The following is a 22,808-nucleotide window of genomic DNA, read 5'->3' as shown; positions in this document are numbered from 1 at the left end:
GTAGCAACTGTGTAACTGGAAGACTCCTTTAAGGTTTCTTTGTTATGAGCATGAGATTTAATGTTACATTATGACTAAGTGAATGCAGCGCAAACACATTTTATTCATTTATTCTTACAAAACATCAGCAGTGCTATACAGCATGTACACTACAGGTCACTGGGATAACATACATGCTAAACCAGTCCATAGTGTTACATCAGCTCACTATTGTATGTTACTTCTGTGCGGACAGTATAATGCTGAGAATGGAGTGGAGTCATGGGCAGCCGTATGCCATTACATGGTGTTCAGAAATGTAAGAAAAAAAAATATGTTAGAGGGAACCGGTCACCTGGTTTTTGGCCACCAAACAAATAGCATGCTGTCACACAGCCGGGGTTTAGGGTCGCCACAAAGAATGGTAATTGAGAATTAAACTTAGGGCTCATGCACATAGCCGTTTCCCGGCTGTGCCCGTATTGCGCGCCGCAATACACAGGCACCGGTTGTGTGCTCACCGCATCACGGATGTGGACCCAGTCACTTGAATGGGTCCGCAATCTGGAAGGTTTGGTGCAGAACGGAGGCACAGAACCACTACGGAGTGCCTCCCCACCGCAAAAAAATTTAAATAATTTTTTTGCGGTGCGGACAGATCACGGACCCGTTCAAGTTGAATGGGTCTGGATCCGTGGCGGCATCCGTATGGATAGTGTCTGTGCATTGGGGACCGCAAATTGCAGTCCCCAACAGCTGTGTGCAGGAGGCCTTTCCAGGAGAGGGGTCTGGGAGTCTCTCTGGCTGCATTGGAGGCATGTGCCTTGTGCCAATGAAGCCACAAACTGCACATCTCACTATGCAGTGTACCCCGTCACCAGAAGAGTCCCAGACTCTTCACCCAGTAAGGGCATGTTCACATCACAGGTTGGTTTTCCATTATTCTGATCCGTCGGAACAGAAAAGTAAAAATAAATCAATCAATCAGATCCCTTATTTTGAGCATCTGTTGTGCTCATTTTGCATCTGTCTTTGTTAGTCCCATCAGAGATCAGATATTTAAGACGGGAGAAAGTTCTGTGTGGAAGACTTCCTTCCATGTAAAATAACAGATGTCTGACAGGAGGTTAAGAACCCTAAGCCCCTGCTGCATAACAGCACGCGGATGGTAAAGTCTATAACTAAAGGACCAGACTAGGGCAAGGTTAATATTAGCTTTATTTACAAATGCCTAAGTAGGCAATAAACCTATCTTGGCTCAAGTCAAATTAATATATCACTTTTATTCGATATGCATTAAAAACAGAATAGTGTGCATAGAACACCAACGTTCTTGGTTGTACAGACCATTGAAAACAAAAAAGTAGCTAGGACATTAAAAACACAGTAACCCTGCCACTGTTAATAGTGCTGGCTCGTGGTACTATAGGAGGTAGGGAGGGGAGAGAAGAGAGGGAGAGGAACATGCACAATCCCTAGCCCCAAGAGGGGAACGGGCAATTGTTTGCCCTATCACGTCAGCAAGTGTTAACTGAATCTAACTCTAGTAACCTTGCTAATAAGCCTATAAAATGTATTGTGGTGTACGAGACACCAGGCGACTAGAGGTACTAGCTGTCTTCTGACAGATAGTGCCGACGTGAACTAAACAACACTATCTCCTAAGGATGCCAACTATTAACAATGTGGAACCTATAGTCCATCCGGACTGATATTCAAGGACTAATACACAATGGCGGAGTGACCGCTAATTAAAACCTAACACTGCCCACCCGACATGTTTCGCCAGTTACACTGGCTTCCTCAGGGGTAATGGGCAGCAATCCTCAGGGGTAATGGGCAGTACCACGAGCCAGCACTATTAACAGTGGCAGGGTTACTGTGTTTTTAATGTCCTAGCTACTTTTTTGTTTTCAATGGTCTGTACAACCAAGAACGTTGGTGTTCTATGCACACTATTCTGTTTTTAATGCATATCGAATAAAAGTGATATAATAATTTGACTTGGGCCAAGATAGGTTTATTGCCTACTTAGGCATTTGTAAATAAAGCAGATGGTAAAGTGGCCCCAAACCAGGTGACAAATACCTGAATGGTCACAACCTTGGGGGCACTTTGATGGATTAGGAGTGTAGAGGAACACTGGTTCCCAGCAGATGCAGACTGCATGTCCACAGTGGTAAAGCACCTACAGGACTGCATTCCTCTGGACTAGTCAGCATCCAGTCTCTGAAGGAAGGGAGCTGGACACCATAAAAGTCAATGAGACCAGTATTTAAAAGATTATATATATCTCATATATATAAAAATGAGGGCCGGCGCTGTGAAGGTCCCTGTTAAAGGGGCGGCCTCTGTGAAGGTCCCTGTTAAAGGGGCGGCCTCTGTGAAGGTCCCTGTTAAAGGGGCGGGCTCTGTGAAGGTCCCTGTTAAAGGGGCGGGCTCTGTGAAGGTCCCTGTTAAAGGGGCGGCCACTGTGAATGTCCCTGTTAAAGGGGCGGCCACTGTGAAGGTCCCTGTTAAAGGGGCGGCCACTGTGGAGGTCCCTGTTAAAGGGGCGGCCACTGTGGAGGTCCCTGTTAAAGGGGCGGCCACTGTGGAGGTCCCTGTTAAAGGGGCGGCCACTGTGGAGGTCAATGTTAAAGGGGCGGCCACTGTGGAGGTCAATGCTAAAGGGGCGGCCACTGTGGAGGTCAATGTTAAAGGGGCGGCCACTGTGGAGGTCAATGTTAAAGGGGCGGCCACTGTGGAGGTCAATGTTAAAGGGGCGGCCACTGTGGAGGTCAATGTTAAAGGGGCGGCCACTGTGGAGGTCAATGTTAAAGGGGCGACCACTGTGGAGGTCAATGTTAAAGGGGCGACCACTGTGGAGGTCAATGTTAAAGGGGCGACCACTGTGGAGGTCAATGTTAAAGGGGCGACCACTGTGGAGGTCAATGTTAAAAGGGGCAGGGTGCTGTAGAGGTCACTGTTAATGGGGGAAACTATGGATATCTTTTTACAACACACGGAAACATAAAATTAAATAGATGAAATATACTCGTGCGAAGCCGGGTCCTTCTGCTAGTATAAAATAAAATCTAAAAACACTGGCTTGCCAGAACAGGGCCATACAGAAGTAAAACAATCCGTATTGGGTCCACTCTTGGGAGGCCGGAGAGACCTCCAGGGATGTGAGGGGCAGTCGCCATGCACTACACGCGGCAAGCCATGCAGTACACAGCACACCTGCCTCACCTTCACACTCAGGCTGAGGAGCTGCCCTCACAGACAGAGCCCAAAATATGCCCAACCCCAGCCATATCAGCGTCCCCGGCTCCACAAGTAACATGTCGTCTGTTCTCTTTCCGGTTCAGCGCCTAGTCACTTCCACACCACCAGATGACGTCACGCACCGGCTTGTAGCTCCACCCCTTCCACACTGTATGGCCCTGTGATTGGCTGGGTTCCAGAGCGGCGGTCGGCAATGTGAGGTCTCTTCTGCCTTTCTATTGGCTGTCGCTCCTCACAGCCCTGCGTTCGCATTGGCCGGGAGAGGTTTTCTCTGGTGCCAGACACCGGCATGGCGGCGATCGGTGTACACTTGGGCTGCACGTGTGCTTGTGTTGCCGTGTATAAGGTAATCGGGTGGAGTGTTACTTTGCTCATCTGTGACGATCATGAAGGGAATGTGTAACGGTGCGATGTATTTATCGCATCAGTGCAGGTAGTGAGAACGGGTACGGGTGTAAATACCGTCCAAGTCTGTGGATGCGTTTATAATAACGCAGAGGCTTGGAGGTCCCTGGCCTTTCATTGTGTGTCAGAGGGAGCATTGGGCCCTACCCCCTGATGCATTGCTGCCTTTCTCTTCTAGGGAATATTACTGCAGATTGTATTGTCCATCACGTCTACACTTACCATGTGGCATTACGTATATGAAAAGTATATCCCTCAGCAGTTGCCATAGCAATCAGATCAGTGCCCTGCTGTGTCATGTCTGGGGGTCCCTGAGCTGAGACCACCAAGGTTTAGTACATTCCAGTCCTGATGATTTTATCATACATATCCCTAGGTGACCCTTCAGCCCAGGGATGAGCGAACTGCTGTTTTCAAGATCGGAGTACAACGTTCGGGTTATCTAAGAATTCCGTTATGGATTCCGCTACCACAGACCATAAGTTATAGCCTGTGGTAGCGGAGTTCTTAGATAACCCGAACCTTGTACGCCGAACTTGAAAACGTACCGTATTTTTCGCCCTATAAGACGCACCTAGGTTTTTGAGGAGGAAAATAAGAAAAAAAATATTTGTAACCAAAAGGTGTGCTTTTGGTGGGTTTGAACTAATGGTGGTCTGTGGATGGCACTATTATGGGGCATCTGTGGATGATGCACTGTTATGGGGTGGGGGATTTGTGGATGGCATTATGATGGTGGGGGGATCTGTGGATGGCGTTATGATGGTGGGGGGGATCTGTGGATGGCACTATTATGGGGTAGTGGATCTGTGGATGACACTGCTATATGTGTCATCCACAGATTCCCCCCCATAATGGTACCATCCACAGATCCCCCCCCCCCCCCATCATCATAATGCCATCCACAGATCACCCCCCCCGCCATCATAATGCCATCCACATCCCCCCCCCCCGCCATCATAATGCCATCCACATCCCCCCCCCACCATCATAATGCCATCCACATCCCCCCCCCACCATCATAATGCTATCCACAGATCCCCCCCCCCCCCCCCCCCCCATCATAATGCCATCCACAGATTCCCCCCCCCACCATCATTATCCCATCCATAGATCCCTAAGGATGGTTTGTAGTAGGCGGGGAGAGCGGTGGGCAGTGCAGGCACTGTACTCTGGCCCGCCGCTCAGTATGTACTGTATTATACCTAGTATTAATGATAATATCTAAACTGCGCTCCCCCTGCTCCCCATCTGTACCGTACTTACCGGTACATGTCACACTCCGTCTCCTGTAGTAAGCGCTAGTAGGCAGGCCGGGCTGCAGGCGGCCGCAACTCTCTATGGTCACGCGACTGCTCCACCTGCTTCATTCATAAAGTAGGCGCGTGACCTCAGTGAGTTACGGCCGCCTGCAACCCGGCCTGCCTGCTAGCGCTTACTACAGGAGACGGAGTGTGACATGTACCGGTAAGTACGGTACAGATGGGGAGCAGGGGGAGCGCAGTTTAGATATTATAATTAACACTAGGTATAATACAGTACATACTGAGCGGTGGGGCCAGAGTACAGTGCCTGCACTGCCCGCCGCTCTCCCCGTCTACTACAGACCCTCCTCCCTCCTCACTAATACATCGCAGTCTGCGATGTAAATTGCCAGCATTCGCCCCATAAGACGTCCCCCACTTTTTTTTGGGGGGGGGGGGGAGTGCGTCTTATGGGGCGAAAAATCCGGTAAGTTCCCTCATCCCTACACAAGAGCATGGTGCATGCAGTAGTGGCCCATGGCTCCCAACTGATGTTTTCTGACATGTCAGATGTTTATAGGTGAAGATTCACTTTCTTTCCTTTTTCATAATTCATCTACCTGGCCTTATGATATGAGTGAGGTTAAGCCCCATGCATCGGAGGAATTACATCTACACCTGTGGAAGTGTTGATGATTTGCATTGTAAATTTTAGCACATCTGCAAATACTGCTGATAAGGCTACTTTCACACTAGCTGTTTAGTTTTCCGGTATTGAGATCCGTCATAGAATCTCAATAGCGGAAGAAAACGCTTCAGTTTTGCCCCCATTCATTGTCAATGAGGACAAAACTAAACTGAACGAAACGGAGTGCTCCAGAATGCATTCTGTTCTGTTTGGTTGCGTCCCCATCGCAGACAGAATAACGGTGAAAGCAGCGTTTTTCTGTCCAAGATGTGGTGCGGAGCAAGACAGATCCGTCCTGCACACAATGTAAGGCCTCCTGCACACGCACGTGTGTGCCCCGTGGCCATGCTGCGGGCCGCAGTGCACGAACACCGACTGTGGGGCAGCCACAGCGGATCGCGGACCCATTCACGTTATTGGGTCCGCGATCCGCCCGTTCCGCAAAAAGATAGGACATGTTCTTTTTTTTTGTGGAACGGAAGTACGGGACCAAACCCCACGGAAGCACTCCGTAGTGCTCCTGCAGGGTTCCGTTCCGTGCTTCCGTTCCGCACCATTCTGCATCTCCAGATTTGTGGACCCATTTAAGTGAATGGGTCCGCATCCGTGATGTGGAATGCACACAGAACGGTGCCCTTGTATTGCGGATCCGCAAATGCGGTCCGCAATACGGCAACGGGACACCTACGGTTGTGTGCTGGAGGCCTAAGTCAATGGGGATAGATCCGTTTTCTCTGACACAAAAGAAAACGGATCCGTCCCCCTTTGACTTTCGATGGTGTTCATAACGTAATGGCTATAGAAGACATAATACAACCAGATCCGTTCATGACGGATGTATGCGGTTGTATTATTGTAACGGAATTGTTTTTGCAGATCCATGACGGATCCGCAAAAAACGCTAGTGTGAAAGTAGCCTAAATAGACAACTGGTCAGTTCATTTCACCTTTTGCTATGTATAGGGTGAAGTCTGGCAAATTCACTTTCCTGCAATGGAAGTTTTCCAGGCGATTAAAAAAAATCTTAAAAATAAGTACCAAGCTACTTGATTTTTTTGTGGGAAATGTTAAGGGTGAATAATAATAGGACTAATCCTTGTACGGATTGAACAGGAATCGGAGTGAACTTGTGTACTAAACCTAGGTATGTCGATGGCTAGCCCAGTGACTATTATGAATGAGCAGTGGTTGATCTGTCTTAACCTCTGCATAGTCACCAGCCCTGAGAAAATGCAAAAAAAAAAAAAAATGCTTTACTCAAGTGTAAGGCTGGGTTCACACCTGAGCGTATTCGATAAGCGCTTCTTACAGGCGTTTTTATCGTGCATTTTTTTCAGGCGTTTTTATCGAGCATTTTTTTCGGGCGTTTTTTTTAAAGGCGGAAACAAGCAAACGCCCATTTAGGCGCGTTCCAGCTGAAGTCTATGGGCGGGAACGCGCGACAAAACTCCCCAAAGAAGCTCCTGTACTTCTTGGGGCGTAGGGCGTTTTACAGCGCGTTCGTACGCGCTGTAAAACGCTCAGGTGAGAACCATGCCCATAGGGAATCATTGGTTTTTGCCTGTTGAGCGTTTTACAGCGCGTAGGAACGCGCTGTAAAACGCTCAGGTGTGAACCCAGCCTAAATGAGCATTTCTGGAGGTTCTGAGAACAGGATATGTGAGCTGCAGTAGCGCCACTGAGGAGCATCAGTCAGCCACACTGAAATGGTTGGTAACAGGAAACAATACACGGTATCGAACTGGTAGGTAAGATTGACTTTGGGTTTAGTGTAGCAACTGACCGTAATCTTGAACCTGACCTGATTTTGCAACAGATGGAACGGATTTCCATATATTCACATAGCTGTATTATGACTCTGCTGAAAGTTTAGAAACTTTATCAATCCCATTAAGTTTTTGGGCTTTAAAGAGGACACCTCACTTGACATGTTTGTTTCAGTAACTACTTGTACTTCCCTTGTAATAACAATTCTGGAACATCTATTCTTATGACTCTAGGCTGTGCAGTTACTCTATTATTATTATTCCTGCTAGAAATTGATAAATGAGTTGCAAGCAGTCTGCAATGAACGTCTAGATGGGTGTTACCATTTGGGGGGGGGGGGTGTCCCTGCACAGTCTGACACTGTCCAATTAGTGCTACCAGTGTCAGACTGTGCAAGGACATAGAAGAGGTGACAGGTCCCCTTTTAAAGGGGTTGTCCGAGTTATTTTTTTGTTCTTTATATTTTTCTAACTAATCAAATGTAAGGGCTTTACCATGCACTTACTGCATCTGCAGTGGCTGCTTTCTCAGATTTCACTGAGGGTCACATGACCTGTGATGTCAGCTTCTCTCCCTGCTCTGATAATGATTAGTGCACAAGCCTGAGAGATCAGAGCTGTCTGTACACCATATGTCACTGTGCTGGCCACGCCTCCTGCACTGGCTGAGCTGCTGCTGTCTGCCCTGTGTCTCCCTCCCACTGGATACTTCAGGAAAGATTAACCCCTTCAGGAGCACAGACTCAGGGCTGAAGGCTTTACTTAGTAGCTGCAGGCAGTGAGGAGACAAATGCTGGGCACAGGAGCTGACAGAGGAGTTCTGCAGAGCATTGCACAACAGGTAGGGGGAAGATCCTGTGTGTATCAGCGGTGTCATTATACAGCTGGGACTTGTAGTTCTACACATACAACATGCTGCTGAGTCTACCAGCAGGCAGACATGTCACTCAGGGCAGCACTTGTATTCACTCCCTTTGCAGAGCAGGGGTAGGGGCAGAGATTGTTGTTACTGCAGGTAAACAAAGGGCCAGAAGAGAACCAGGGAAATGAGGAAATATAATTTTTTTTAACCTAAAACTTGCTTAACTGAGTTATACATTTCTGCTCATCAGATTTACAGTGCTATATATTTTTTTTGTTTCATCACTCGGACAACCCCTTTAAGGCCTCATGCACAACAAGACCATGTATCGTGGTCCACAAACCACAGATCTGCAAAATGCAGACACCTTCCATGTGCAATCCGCCTTTTTCTCACTCCCATTACTAGAAGTGGCTCTTCTTGTCCTGCAGAATAGGAGATGTTCTATAGTTTGTGGAACAGACATATGGATACGGACAGCTCACTGAAGATATCCGTGTGCTGCCTTATTTTTGCAGACCCATAGAAATGAATGCTGATCGGACACGAATACTGCAGTGTGAATGAAGCTCGACTCCAGCTCCTCGTATTCAACAGCGATTACATTTATTACTTTTATTGTCCCTTCTAGGATGGCCGTGCTGATGTGGTGGCCAATGATGCAGGTGACAGAGTTACTCCTGCGGTTGTCGGGTACTTGGAGAATGAAGTGGTAAGGTTCCACATCGCAGGTTATTTTTTGACGCTGTTTAGAACCTTGTTCATCTGTTTGATGCCATTCATCATATTTTGACAGATTGTTGGTCTCGCAGCCAAACAGAATCGAGTTAGAAATGCAACAAATACCGTGGTAAAAGTAAAGCAAATATTGGGAAGGAGGTAAGAAAGTTGTTGTGATTGCTACCTGTGATAGTCATTATTATGCATATAGAAATCTGCAAATAAGGCCTCATGCACACAGGCGTTGTTTTGGTCCGCATCCGAGCCGCCGTTTTGACGGCTCGGATGCAGACGCATTCACTTCAATGGGGCCGCAAAAGATGCGGACAGCACTCCGTGTGCTGTCCGCATCCGTTGCTCCGTTCCGTGGCTCCGCAAAAAAAAAAAAAAACATTCACAGGGGACCATTATCAGGGGACTATTGCCTCTATAAATGTGTCACTGATCACACAATGAATGAGAAAAAATGCTCATTTGTTTCTATTGCATCTTTAAAGGGGTTCTCCGGGAATTAAGAAAATGAAAATACTTAAATATTACTTTATAATAAATATATTCCCAAATACCTTTCATTAGAGTGGCTAGTTTTGTCTGGGGAGAAATCACTAGGAGAAATAAAATGGCCGCCTATCAGTACACACAGAACCTGTACTAATCACACAGGAGAATAAGTTACTTCACAACACTGAGCTAAAGAGCTGCCTCATCCTCCTCTCTGCTTGTCAGAAATCATGATCCTGATTACAGGTTAATCTCTGTGGTAATGGAGAAGATGAGGAGACATGAGAGGAGGGTGGGGGTAATGAGCAGCAGCACTTGTATGCAGGCTCCATTACCACAGCTCCATATCACCACAGTCTGTCCTGTCCATCCTCTTTGTACTTCATGTCTCCTCATGAACTAAATTCCCCAGAGATTCGTCTAAAGTTCTTATCATCTGTATTCAGGATCATAATCCCTGACAAGTAGAGAACACAGTAGGATGAGGCAGCTCTTTACCTCAGTGTTCACCGCTGTGATGTGGACAGCAGGTAGGTAAATAAGTGAGAATCAATAGGACGGCTTCTTGTAATTACATCTGGAGGAGGGTGTGTGCGGCGCTGCGCAAGCGCACATCCACTGGCTTAGGAAAGAATCGTTGCAGCGCCGAGATAGAAGTACCCCTGAGTGCACACGCGCGCACAAATCATCAGTTGCAGTTTATCCTGATTTGATCTGATGATTTGTGCGCACTCAGGGGTAGGGAGATCTGATGCAACATTTTGCGCTGCAAAATCTCTATACCCCTAAGTGCGCACGCGCGGTGCACGAAGTACTTCTATCGCGGAGCTGCAACGATTCTTTCCTAAGCCAGTGGATGTGCGCTTGCGCAGCGCCGGGCACACCCTCCTCCAGATGATTCCTGTGCGGCTGCCTCACTTCCAGTATAGACTTTTCACAAGGTATAGAGATCTGGCAGAACACCGGCCGGCATTTGACTTCCTGGTTCCGTTCCCTGCGAGCAGCAGCTGCGCATGGGAGCGGAACTGGGCGGGACATTTAACTAAATATAAACATAAAAAGTGACAGACACACATAAAAGAGGTTATACATTGTACTCTGAGAGGATTACTCTGTATAACCTCAGATCTGACATTTGATGACTGTACAGTGCCCCTTGCCTGCCATTTTACTGTCATTTGTGCCCATAAAATATTTATGCAAAAAAATTGTACCACTTTTGGTACAAAATTCCTGACATAATCATACCGCCAGGGAGGTTAAGTAGACTCGCACACTTTCCTGTTAGTTTTGTGACATTGCTATGGAGAATATGTAGCTTTGCCCATTTTTTTTGTCACATGTATAACTGATGTGTTTATATCATGGCAGTTCTGATGACCCACAAGCCAAAAAACATATCTCGGAAAGCAAGTGTTCAGTAAGTATATGCCTGTAACCCTTTTCAGTATTGCCAATTCATCCTGATTCCAGTATCTGTAGTGATGTACTTTACAGTTTTTCCATTACATCAAGCTACTCCCACAGATTGGGGGATAACTTATATCGGTGGAGGTTGGACCCTTGGGACTCTCACCATTCATGAAAATGGGGGGCCCCGTATCCTGTTGGGAAATCCATGGAGCGGCAGGTCAATCGTGCGCACGGCTGCTTCAGCTTTCCAGCAGTCTCATATAGACGAGTGGAGCAGCAGTGCGTATGCTCAACGTGCCGCTCCATTCATTTCAGGGGTCTCCATTCTTGTGATCAGTGGTAGTGATGAGCGAAGCGAGCTTCCGATGTTACATCTGAAGTCGCTTTGTTCAAAGCGTTGGATTAATACTGTATGGAGATCCGTCTCCGTACTCCGTAACTTCGAAAGTTGATTTTTTAAAGTGGAAAACCTCTTTAACCCCTTAAGGACTTAGGACGTACCGATACTCCATGTTTGCCGAGTCCTTAAGGACCCAGGGCGTATCGGTACGTCCTAAGTTTAAAATTAAATTGCGGCGCGGCGGGGGTTAATCGGAACAGGATGTCCGCTGAAATCATTCAGCGGGCATCCTGTCACAACGCCGGGGGGGGGCTCATGTGAGCCCCGCATCAATTCAGACCTGCGGTTTTACCTTATCCGGCGGGCGGCGGTGCCATCGGGTCCCCCTGCGGCTGTAGGGGGGACCCGATAGCATGGAAGGCAGTGCAATGCCTTCCTTAGGCATCTGCGCTGCCTTCCGGTGACAAGCCTGTGAGATCCAGCCCCCTGGATCTCACAGGCCGGAAGCTGCATGAGTAATACACACTGTATTACTCATACAGCCAATGCATTCCAATACAGAAGTATTGGAATGCATTGTAAAGGATTAGACCCCTAAAAGTTGAAGTGTAATAGCAAGCGATCAAAAAGTCATATGCACCCCAAAATAGTGCCAATCAAACCGTCATCTTATCCCGCAAAAAATGAGACCCTACCTAAGATAATCGCCCAAAAACTGAAAAACTATAGCTCTCAGAATATGGAAACACTAAAACATGATTTTTTTTTTTTTGTTTCAAAAAAGAAATCATTGTGTGAAACTTACATAAATAAATAAAAAAAGTATACATATTAGGTATCGCCGCATCCGTGACAACCTGGTCTACAAAAATATCACATGATCTAACCTGTCAGATGAATGTTGTAAATAACAAAAAATAAAAACGGTGCCAAAACAGCTATTTCTTGTTACCTTGCCTCACAAAAAGTGTAATATAGAGCAACCAAAAATCATATGTACCCTAAACTAGTACCATCAATACTGCCACCCTATCCCGTAGTTTCTAAAATGGGGTCACTTTTATGGAGTTTCTACTCTAGGGTTGCATCAGGGGGGCTTCAAATGGGACATGGTGTCAAAAAAACCAGTCCAGCAAAATCTGCCTTCCAAAAACCGTATGGCATTCCTTTCCTTCTGCGCCCTGCCGTGTGCCCGTACAGCAGTTTACGTCCACATATGGGGTGTTTCTGTAAACTACAGAATCTGGGCCATAAATTTTGAGTTTGGTTTGGCTGTTAACCCTTGCTTTGTAACTGGAAAAAAATTATTAAAATGGAAAATCTGCCAAAAAAGTGAAATTTTGAAATTGTATCTCTCTGGAACACCTAAAGGGTTAAAAAAGTTTGTAAAATCAGTTTTGAATACCTTGAGGGGTGTAGTTTATAGAATGGGGTCATTTTTGGTGACTTTGGTGGTTTCTATTATGTAAGCCTCGCAAAGTGACTTCAGACCTGAACTGGTCCCTAAAAATTGGGTTCTCGAAAATTTCTGAAAAATTTCAAGATTTGCTTCTAAACTTCTAAGCCTTGTAACATCCCCAAAAAATAAAATATCATTCCCAAAATGATCCAAACATGAAGGAGACACATGGGGAAAGTAATAACTATTTTTGGAGGTATTACTATGTATTATAGAAGTAGAGAAATTGAAACTTGGAAATTTGCCATTTTTTAAAAATTTTTGGTAAATTTGGTATTTTTTTTTATAAATAAAAAAGATTTTTTTTTTTACTTCATTTTACCAGTGTCATGAAGTACAATATGTGACGATAAAACAATCTCAGAATGGCCTGGATAAGTCAAAGCGTTTTAAAGTTATCAGCACTTAAACTGACACTGGTCAGATTTGCAAAAGTCCTTAAGGTGAAATAGGGCTGAGGCCTTAAGGGGTTAAAACTTGAAACCAAACTCTGCTTCGGTTCCAACTGGTAGCTCAGAACCGAAGCTGATTTTGGTTTTAAGTTTTAAAGAGGTTTTCTGGCTTGGTACATTTTTCCATCACAATGTATACTGCTAATACCCAGGGGTTACGACCACCCTGTAATCCATCAGCTGTGGTTGTGCTTGTACACTGTAGCAAAAGGCGGCAACCTCTCTGGTGTCTGGGACCGTGGGAGTGTGCATAGGTCAGCGCTTTTCCCATAGTCTGTAAGCATGTCCACCGCTGATGGATTGCAGGGTGCCTGTAACCCCTGGAAACGAGCAGCGCATAATGTGATGGAAAAATGAATCCAGGCAGCAAAGGAAGCAATATGGAGAATCACAATACATTAGTAAGTGCTTAACTCTCTCTACATGATAAATGCCATTTGCGGAAGTGACACAGCCTCTTTAATAAGTGGTTGTCATACGTCTTCAAATAAAGATGTCAGTTTTATGCTGCCCAAACCATGGGTAGCATGAATTCTGGATAGGCTCCTACATTACAAACAACTGGCACATATTCTTTGAAACCTAAATGTAAAACGAGCCGGCCATGATGGGAATTGTCTGCTGGGCAGCCCCCCTTCGGCATCTCTTCTGCCAGCTGGGCTTGATTGACAGGTCTCCCCCTATTTGCACATAGGAAGACACCTGACAGGCTGAATGGGGTGGGAAGAAATCTGTGCCATCGTCCTTTGCAGTGAGGGACCTTGTCAGGATTTCATGCTGCATGTGGTTTGGGCAGCAAAATCCCTTTTGCCCGAGATGGGAATAACCCACATAAGTGCCAGTCTAGGGAGGCAGAGTTAAGGAAGCGGCCATTCGATTACTCCCATAGCAGCGATTGGGAGCACAGCAAACTACACTGTTCCTGTAACTCCCAAGCTATGGAAACAGCACAGAAAGCTCCACTGTTTGCATAGCTCCCATCCACTGCTATGGGAGTAATGGAAACACCAGAGCACCAGCTGCGTAACTCCGGCCACCCTGGACCAGCGCTTAGTGTAGGTTATTACCATCTCAGCCATGAGAGGCCAAGATGGGACAACCCCTTTAATATCTGTACTGTGGCATGAGGGCACATGTAAACACTTGCGGTGGTAGTAATGGAGGCAGGGACCACAGGATCCGTTGTTTCCTTGGCTTCTCCTACTTGAACATGCCCATATAGGTAGGAGCAGCCGTTGAATAATCGCTTCTTACGTTATTGTTGCTGTAAGATATTAAAGAAGACCTGTCACCGCTCCTGATAGCTCCATGCATCCCCCATGTAATACCATTTCTGGAGCATCTATTCTTCTATCTCTACATTGGGCCATTCCTTTGTTATTTCTGCTAGACTTTATGAATGAATTGTCAGCAGCTTGCAGAAAAGGTACAGATGGGTGTTACCAGTTTGGGGGGGGGGGGGGGTGTCCCTGCACAGTCGGACACCAGCAGCACTGACTGGACAGTCAGACACATGGTAACGCCCAGCACTATCTTTACTGCATGCTGCTGGAATAATAAAGGAATGGCACAACACAAAGTCTTAAGAATAGATGATCCAGAATTGTTATTACATGGAGAATACAAGTAGTTACTAAAACTGACAAGTCAGTAGGGGTGAGAGGTCCTCTTTAAAAAATACTTTAAAGGGGTTCTGCAGTTTGTTTAAACGGATGATCTATCATCAGCATCTGACCGGCGGGGATCCGACACCCGGGACCCCCGCCGATCAGCTGTTTGAGAAGGCAGTGGCGCTCCAGCAGTGCTGCGGCCTTCTCACGGGGCCAGCGGTAAACAATGAGAAGGCCGTGGCGCTGCTGCCTTCTCAAACAGCTGATCGGCGGGGGTCCCAGGTGTCGGACCTCCGCCGGTCAGAGGATAGATCATCAGTTTGAACAAACTGCAGAACCCCTTTAAGAATGCACAGCAATAGCAAGTGCCATAACTTTTTTATTTTACATCTGACAGACACTAATTAGAACCTGGCAGTTCCTGTTAATTTACACTAAAACGCCTACTCACAAATTAAAAAAATGACTTGAACTGAAAATCTTTCAGTGGCTTGGAATTTTTGGAGTTTACCACGCTTTTGCACTCTGGCTATAGAAAATAAAAATGATGTATATTTTACAATTGTAGGTGGTTGAAAAAGGAGGAAAACTCAGATATGAAATTGACGCGGGCGATGCTGTGAAACTTGTGAGTCCGGAAGATGTTACTAAACTGATCTTCAGTAAAATGAAAGGTACCCATGATCCATTTTCACTGACATGTCCCTTGTCACCTGGTTCACACTGACCAAACTATTCCATTGCGGTTTAGAGACTGCCCAGTCCGCTTTGGGATCGGACGTCAATGATGTGGTAATCACCGTGCCGTTTGATTTTGGTGAAAATCAGAAAAAAGCTCTTGGGTAAGAAGGTTTCCTGTGTAACCATAATATTATATAGCTATTTATGGGCTATTACGGCTCTAGCGAAAAATTCTAAATGTTGTGGGGCTCTTGATAGTACTTTACTCTTTTTCTGCACAGTTTTGTGCTTCAGATCTGTTCAGTTTGGAACAACTCTGTCTGAACTGTCGTCTTTTTCATGCAGTCGTCCATGCTACAATCTTTCTTCTCTCACTGTCACCCGTCTTGTGTATGTTACTCATTTGGTCAGACACTTTGCAATAGTTGGAACTTAGCTCTCCAGGATCGCCGTCTTCTCCGCTTAGATGGTTTGCACACATCAAGAAGTCACTCCAGCACTGCAGATTTGGGTGCAAACTGGCCACAACCAGCTTAAGGCTCCATTCACACATCCGTATAATGGGTCTGCATCCGTTCCACAAATTGCGGAACGGGTGCGGACCCATTTATTCTCTATGGGGACGTAATGGATGCGGAGAGCACACTATCTCCGCATTTCCGGAGCGTGCCCCCGATCTTCCGGTCCACGGCTCCGGACATGAATAGGCAGTTCTATGGGGGTGCCGGCCAGGTGTATTGCGGATCCGTAATTTGCAGATCCGCAATGCACTACGGACGTCTGTCACTTTTACAGCAGTCCAAACAAATCATAAATGCAAATCCTAGGCCGTCTGCCCACTGACTACACAGTATTTCTCCCCCTCTACCACCCAGCTCCCCAAAACACAACACGGTGGTTACCCTACACAGGGTTAGAGGCTCCCACAGGCCTTCGCACAGACGGGGAGCCCTGATTGAGGAGCTCGGCCCACATTCACCTGAGCTCCTCAGTTGGCTGCTAATTATCTAAATTACCGGCCTAGTTGCTGCAGACCTATTTTCCCAGCCTTTCCTGTTCTCGCCCAGCTCCACTGCCACACAGCCCACAAATTCTGTTGCAGTTAGAAATTCAGAGTCGTGTTTTCAGGATCTCCAATAAGCCCGACTGCACCAGGCGAATAATAAGATGGAGGCATTCACTGATATTTTGGCCAAAATACACAGGCTCGCAACCCGCGTCATTGTCTTTTGAGTCCCCATGGTAATGTTACAAATAAAGAACAGAGAATGGGATCCGCCTCCTTAAAATCGCATAAAAACCTCTTCCCACGTGGCATTTTCTGCATGCTGCTGGGAATTGTTGTCTTTACCCGCCCTTGTGTCAGTAAGTGTGGCCCTTTTTCTTGATTTTTCTCTCTACTAATTGCTATGATGTGTCCAGATGGGTGTTACCGGTTGTGGGGGTGTCCCTGCACAGTCTGACATTATTCAACCAGTGCTGCCATTGTAAGACTGTGCAGGGAAACCTTCCCCCCCCCAAATGGTAACACCCAGCCGAACCTTCATGGTAAACACATAGAGGCATGAGAATTAATATTTTATAGGGAATGCAAGTCAGACGTTGGGAGAGGTGACAGGTCCTCTCTAAAAACCAGTGAACTGTAAAGAGTATGTTTTGCTGTAACTAATCATTAGTTTATAGTAAATATAATACAGTTTTATTTTTCTTTAATCCAGGGAAGCGGCAGTAGCAGCTGGATTTAATATATTGCGTATGGTTCATGAACCATCTGCTGCTCTCTTGGCGTATGGAATTGGACAAGAGTCACCCACGGGTAAAAGGTATACTACTAGCTTACCCCGGATTACCGGATGACAGTGTTTTGTGCTGTTTCCTATGTTATAGTATATGTTCTGTCCTTAGCACATAAGCTGCCTTTGATAGGACATAGCTATAACACAGTATTATGTTTTCAGTAGATTTGGATTCTTTGCTTGTTGATAAGTTTCCCCAAATTACTTAGGCCTCTTTCACACTTGCGTTGTTGGGATCCGGCATGCACTTCCGTTGCCGGAGGTGCCTGCCGGATCCGGAACAACGCAAGTGTACTGAAAGCATTTGAAGACGGAACCGTCTTCCAAATGCTTTCAGTGTTACTATGGCACCCAGGACGCTATTAAAGTCCTGGCTGCCATAGTAGGAGCGGGGGAGCGGTATACTTACAGTCCGTGCGGCTCCTGGGGCGCTCCAGAATGACGTCAGAGCGCCCCATGCGCATGGATGACGTGATCCATGCGATCACGTGATCCATGCGCTTGGGGCGCCCTGACGTCACTCTGGAGCGCCCGGGGAGCCGCACGGACGGTAAGTATGCTGCTCCCCCGCTCCCCACTGCACTTTACCATGGCTGTCAGGACTTTAGCGTCCCGGCAGCCATGGTAACCATTCAGAAAAAGCTAAATGTCGGCTCCGGCAATGCGCCGAAACGACGTTTAGCTTAAGGCCGGATCCGGATCAATGCCTTCCAATGGGCATTAATTCCGGATCCGGCCTTGCGGCAAGTGTTCTGGATTTTTGGCCGGAGCAAAAAGCGCAGCATGCTGCGGTATTTTCTCCGGCCAAAAAACGTTCCGTTCCGGAACTGAAGACATCCTGATGCATCCTGAACGGATTTCTCTCCATTCAGAATGCATTAGGATAATCCTGATCAGGATTCTTCCGGCATAGAGCCCCGACGACTGAACTCTATGCCGGAAGACAATAACGCAGGTGTGAAAGAGCCCTTAATTGCACCAACAACTGATAGGAACACAATTCTACAGAGGTGGGAATGTCATAGTGTGTGCCTGTTGTCCGTTTTTAGACATGTAGCTAATAGCAGAGATACCTGGTCCCGAGTTCTCACTTCAGTCATTTGGTCAGTTATTTCCATCAGTTAGGGCTCATTCACACGATCGAGTGCCATCCGCATCTGTAGTTTCGTTCCACGGCCCCGCATCCGCACTTTTTGGTCGTGTGAATGCGCCCTTATTGTGAGCCAAAACTAGTAGTGAAGCCTCCACAGAGATGACTGACCAAATAACTGAAGTGTGAACTCCACCTTAGCTGTAGCAGCATTGGATGGTTTATTCTTCCTACATAGAGTCCCTGTGGAATATTACTGTTTCCTCTGTTCAGACAGTCTACCAAGGCCAGGATCCAGGTTATCCATGCTATCATATGCCTGTGTGCTTGTGCTGACAGGAGTGGACTGTAAAATGCGTGTAAGTCAAATCTTCATGTGTCATTGTGCTGGACTGGTCCATCTCACAGAGGCATCTCTTTATTCACAGAAATGTCTTGGTATACAAACTGGGAGGGACGTCCCTTTCTGTCACTATGCTAGAAGTCAACAGCGGGATATATCGAGTCCTAGCAACAAAGACTTATGATAACATTGGAGGAGTATGTTTTACAGAAGCTTTAGCTCAGTATCTTGCATCAGAATTTCAGAGGTAAGTTGTATTATGATATATGCTTTACTTTAATGCAGTATGTCATCACTTTTGACCAGGCTAAATTACTGGCAGCTCTAGGTAGAGGCTGGAGAGAGCACTACAAACATGCCTTTTGTGGAGCTATCATCAGGAGTGGTGAGAATATGAAGTTTTATTCTGCTCACTCTAGTGCCCAGGTGGCGGAGTTTCGCTGTGAAGCGCCCTCTACACCGAGCTACCTCACAGTCCACTACTGACTGACAGAGGGGATTGGATGATACAGTTGTCACTCAGAGCAGGGAGGATGGGCTGTGAAGCACTTCACAGTGAAGCTGCCCTGGATACTTGGGAGAGCAGAATTTGGCAGAATAAAACTTCACATTCTCACCACTCCTGATGTGAAAAGCTTGACAAAAGGTATGTTTGTCCTGCTGTCCCCATCCCCTGCCTAGTGCGGTTAACGGTTTAGCATGGTCAGAAATGCTGGCAGACTATCTTTAACCCCTTAAAACCACCATTATGTAACTGTACATCATGAACTGGCTTTCCTTAAGCCATCATTGTCATAGTTTCACAGGAGCCTGGCATTAGCTGACCTCTAGGCTTCTGGAGTAACAGTCTATTCTCAACATTTAAAGGGGTTGTCTGATATATATTTATTAATGACCTATCTTCAGAATACGTCGTCAATATCAGGTCAGCGGGGGGCTGTGTGAAGAGAAAACCGTGGTCATATGAGTGCTGCCTTCTCTTCATTGTTTACCTGCCCGTCGTCGTAACTGCAGCGGTGAGCAGGTGTAATTACATGTCATTCTATTCACTTCAATGGGACGGCTTAGTTGTAATTCCACCTTCTCATCAATGCAGTTGCGACAGCGAGCAGGTAAACAGAAGAGAAGGCAGTGCTCATAAGAACGCTGCTGTCTCTTCAAACAGCCGATCCGGTTGGCCACCCCGCCGATCTGATATTGATGACCTATCCCGAGGATGGGTCATCAGTATAAAAAAAGCAGACAACCCCTCTAACCTTCTAGATGACATGGTTAGTAGTGGATATGGCCTCTAGGTGGTTAGACGGAGTGATGGACCTTTGTAACCACTGCACCTCCACCCCTCTTCAAATGCATTCACAGGTTGCCAGTGAGTTGCCTATTAGGCCGTGCCCTGGGCATTATAGCCTGACATTTTACACTGCCAGGCTATAATGCATTGGTATACAGATTAAGAACATAAAAAGGTAATAAAAAAAAACGAATAAATGTACAGATCTGTAGAATCGGCTCACCTCTTGTCTCCAAACTGTGCTTGAACTCTTGGGAAAGCTATCCAACAAAGCATCACTAAAGCATCATAAAGCATCACTAAAGCATCATAAAATCCGTAATACAAAACAGAAACCACACAGTCCGGTCTACCCGTTTTGGATTACTGAATCCTTATTCATGACCTACATATTGTATTGAGAATCCAGGTCTGGTGCTGGACATTCCTCCTTTTTGGTGATGATCTTGAAAAAAGGTGACTTACATGCTATACATATTTAGTATCCCAGGAATTATACAGACCCATAAATTAAATGTAACCCGTGGTCCAGCCCAGAATAGCACTTTTTTTTCCCCCAGAAATAGTTAGTAAAAGTTAATCAATGAGTTATCTGTCCCACAACGTCAATGAAAATGTAAAAGAAAATGATGGCAGAAGTGGCCCAAATCATTAAAAATAAAAAGCTAGCATTTTGCAATTATAAAAAAACCCAGAGCAATGAAGATAAGGAAATCTACAAGATTAGGCAGAGAGAGGCCAAGCAAGTTATAAGAACTTCTAAAGCGCAGGCAGAAGAAAAACTAGCTCAGTCTATGAAAAAAGGGGATAAGACATTCTTCAGATATATAAATGAAAAAAGGAAATTAAAACAAGGAATAACTAAATTAAAAACAAAGGACGGAAGGTATGTAGAAGAGAATAAAGGGCTAGCCGACTGCCTTAATGAATACTTCTGTTCAGTTTTTACAAAAGAAAAAGGAGAAGGACCTCCACTAGAAAGAATGACTAATAAATCGTTTGATGCATGTATCTTTACAGAGGAAGATGTTCTAAGTTTGCTGTCTAAGGTGAAGACAAATAAGTCACAGGGGCCTGATGAGATACACCCAAAATTATTAAAAGAGCTTAGTGGTGAGCTGGCAAAACCGTTAACAGATTTATTTAACCAATCATTAGTAACAGGAGTCATCCCGGAAGATTGGAAATTGGCAAATGTCGTGCCCATTCACAAGAAAGGTAGTAGGGAGGAATCGAGCAACTATAGACCAGTGAGTCTGACATCAATAGTAGGCAAATTAATGGAAACCCTATTAAAGGATAGGATTGTGGAACATCTAAAATCCCATGGATTGCAAGATGAAAAACAACATGGGTTTACTTCAGGGAGATCATGTCAAACTAATCTTATTGATTTTTTTGACTGGGTGAATAAAATAATAGACGGTGGAGGTGCAGTAGACATCGCATATCTAGATTTTAGTAAGGCTTTTGACACTGTCCCACATAGAAGACTTATCAATAAACTGCAGTCATTGAGCATGGACTCCCATATTGTTGAGTGGATTAGGCAGTGGCTGAGTGACAGACAACAGAGGGTTGTAGTCAATGGAGAACATTCAAAACAAGGTCATGTTACCAGTGGGGTTCCACAGGGATCTGTACTGGGACCGATTTTGTTTAATATCTTCATAAGTGATATTGCAAAAGGCCTCGATGGTAAGGTTTGTCTTTTTGCTGATGACACAAAGATATGTAACAGGGTTGATGTTCCTGGAGGGAAACGCCAAATGGAAAAGGATTTAGGAAAACTAGAAGAATGGTCAGAACTCTGGAAACTGAAATTTAATGTGGATAAGTGCAAGATAATGCACCTGGGGCGTAAAAACCCAAGGGCAGAATATAGAATATTTGACACAGTCCTGACCTCAGTATCTGAGGAAAGGGATTTAGGAGTAATTATTTCAGAAGACTTAAAGGTGGGAAGACAATGTAATAGGGCAGCACGAAATGCCAGCAGAATGCTTGGATGTATAGGGAGAGGTATAAGCAGTAGAAAGAGTGAAGTGCTTATGCCGCTGTACAGAACACTGGTGAGACCTCACTTGGAGTATTGTGCGCAGTACTGGAGGCCATATCTCCAGAAGGATATAGATACTCTAGAGAGAGTTCAGAGAAGAGCTACTAAACTAGTACATGGATTGCAGGATAAAACTTACCAGGAAAGGTTAAAGGACCTTAATATGTATAGCTTGGAAGAAAGAAGAGACAGAGGGGATATGATAGAAACTTTTAAATACATAAAGGGAATCAACTCGGTAAAGGAGGAGAGCATATTTAAAAAAAGAAAAACTACCACAAGAGGACCCAGTTTTAAATTAGAGGGGCAAAGGTTTAAAAGTAATATCAGGAAGTATTACTTTACTGAGAGAGTAGTGGATGCATGGAATAGCCTTCCTGCAGAAGTGGTAGCTGCAAATACAGTGAAGGGGTTTAAGCATGCATGGGATAGGCATAAGGCCATCCTTCATATAAGATAAGGGCCGGGGGCTATCCATAGTATTCAGTATATTGGGCAGACTAGATGGGCCAAATGGTTCTTATCTGCCGACACATTCTATGTTTCTATGGCTCTCAGAATGTAGCAAAATCCTGTGGCCAATATAGCCTTGGTGCTTAAAGGGAACCTGTCACCTAAAAAATGCATATTAAACCGCCAGCAGTACCTTATGGCAGCCTGTAGCATGATTATAAAGGGGTCTGTGTCTTTTTCTGTGCAATGCGGCATAAGTCTGACCACGCGGTGTAAATGATGGTCCTGAAGTCATGGGGGCAGCGGCCTTCTCGCCTGAAGTCAAGCGTTCCCCGTTCCCTTTTCCTCCCCTTAGCGTTTGATTGATAGGATTTCCTTCACTACTG

General features: G+C 45.7%; 2 protein-coding genes across 3 annotated transcripts in view; one reads left to right on the top strand and one right to left on the bottom strand.

Moving 5' to 3' along the window:
* Positions 1-3,352, bottom strand: part of CDNF (cerebral dopamine neurotrophic factor) — a 54,222-nt gene extending 50,870 nt beyond the window's left edge. Inside the window, exon 1 of the mRNA XM_040413148.1 lies at positions 3,214-3,352. Within this exon, the coding sequence (XP_040269082.1) occupies positions 3,214-3,307 (94 nt within the window). The 5' untranslated portion in view covers positions 3,308-3,352. The remainder of the gene's footprint in view (positions 1-3,213) is intronic.
* Positions 3,353-3,477: 125 nt separating this feature from the next.
* The window catches only part of HSPA14 (heat shock protein family A (Hsp70) member 14), a 46,050-nt gene continuing 26,719 nt past the window's right edge, over positions 3,478-22,808 (top strand). For both annotated transcript variants that reach the window (XM_040413146.1, XM_040413145.1), the window contains exons 1-8: positions 3,478-3,595; positions 8,846-8,926; positions 9,011-9,093; positions 10,807-10,855; positions 15,278-15,383; positions 15,461-15,551; positions 17,109-17,213; positions 18,705-18,866. In XM_040413146.1, the coding sequence (XP_040269080.1) occupies positions 3,539-3,595; positions 8,846-8,926; positions 9,011-9,093; positions 10,807-10,855; positions 15,278-15,383; positions 15,461-15,551; positions 17,109-17,213; positions 18,705-18,866 (734 nt within the window). In that variant the 5' untranslated portion in view covers positions 3,478-3,538. The remainder of the gene's footprint in view (positions 3,596-8,845; positions 8,927-9,010; positions 9,094-10,806; positions 10,856-15,277; positions 15,384-15,460; positions 15,552-17,108; positions 17,214-18,704; positions 18,867-22,808) is intronic.

This window comes from Bufo bufo, chromosome 1 (assembly GCF_905171765.1).
Source record: "Bufo bufo chromosome 1, aBufBuf1.1, whole genome shotgun sequence".
In the NCBI taxonomy this organism is placed as follows: domain Eukaryota; kingdom Metazoa; phylum Chordata; class Amphibia; order Anura; family Bufonidae; genus Bufo; species Bufo bufo.
The sequence above is the reverse complement of the archived record's forward strand: the minus strand, read 5'-3'. Positions and strand labels throughout refer to the sequence as shown.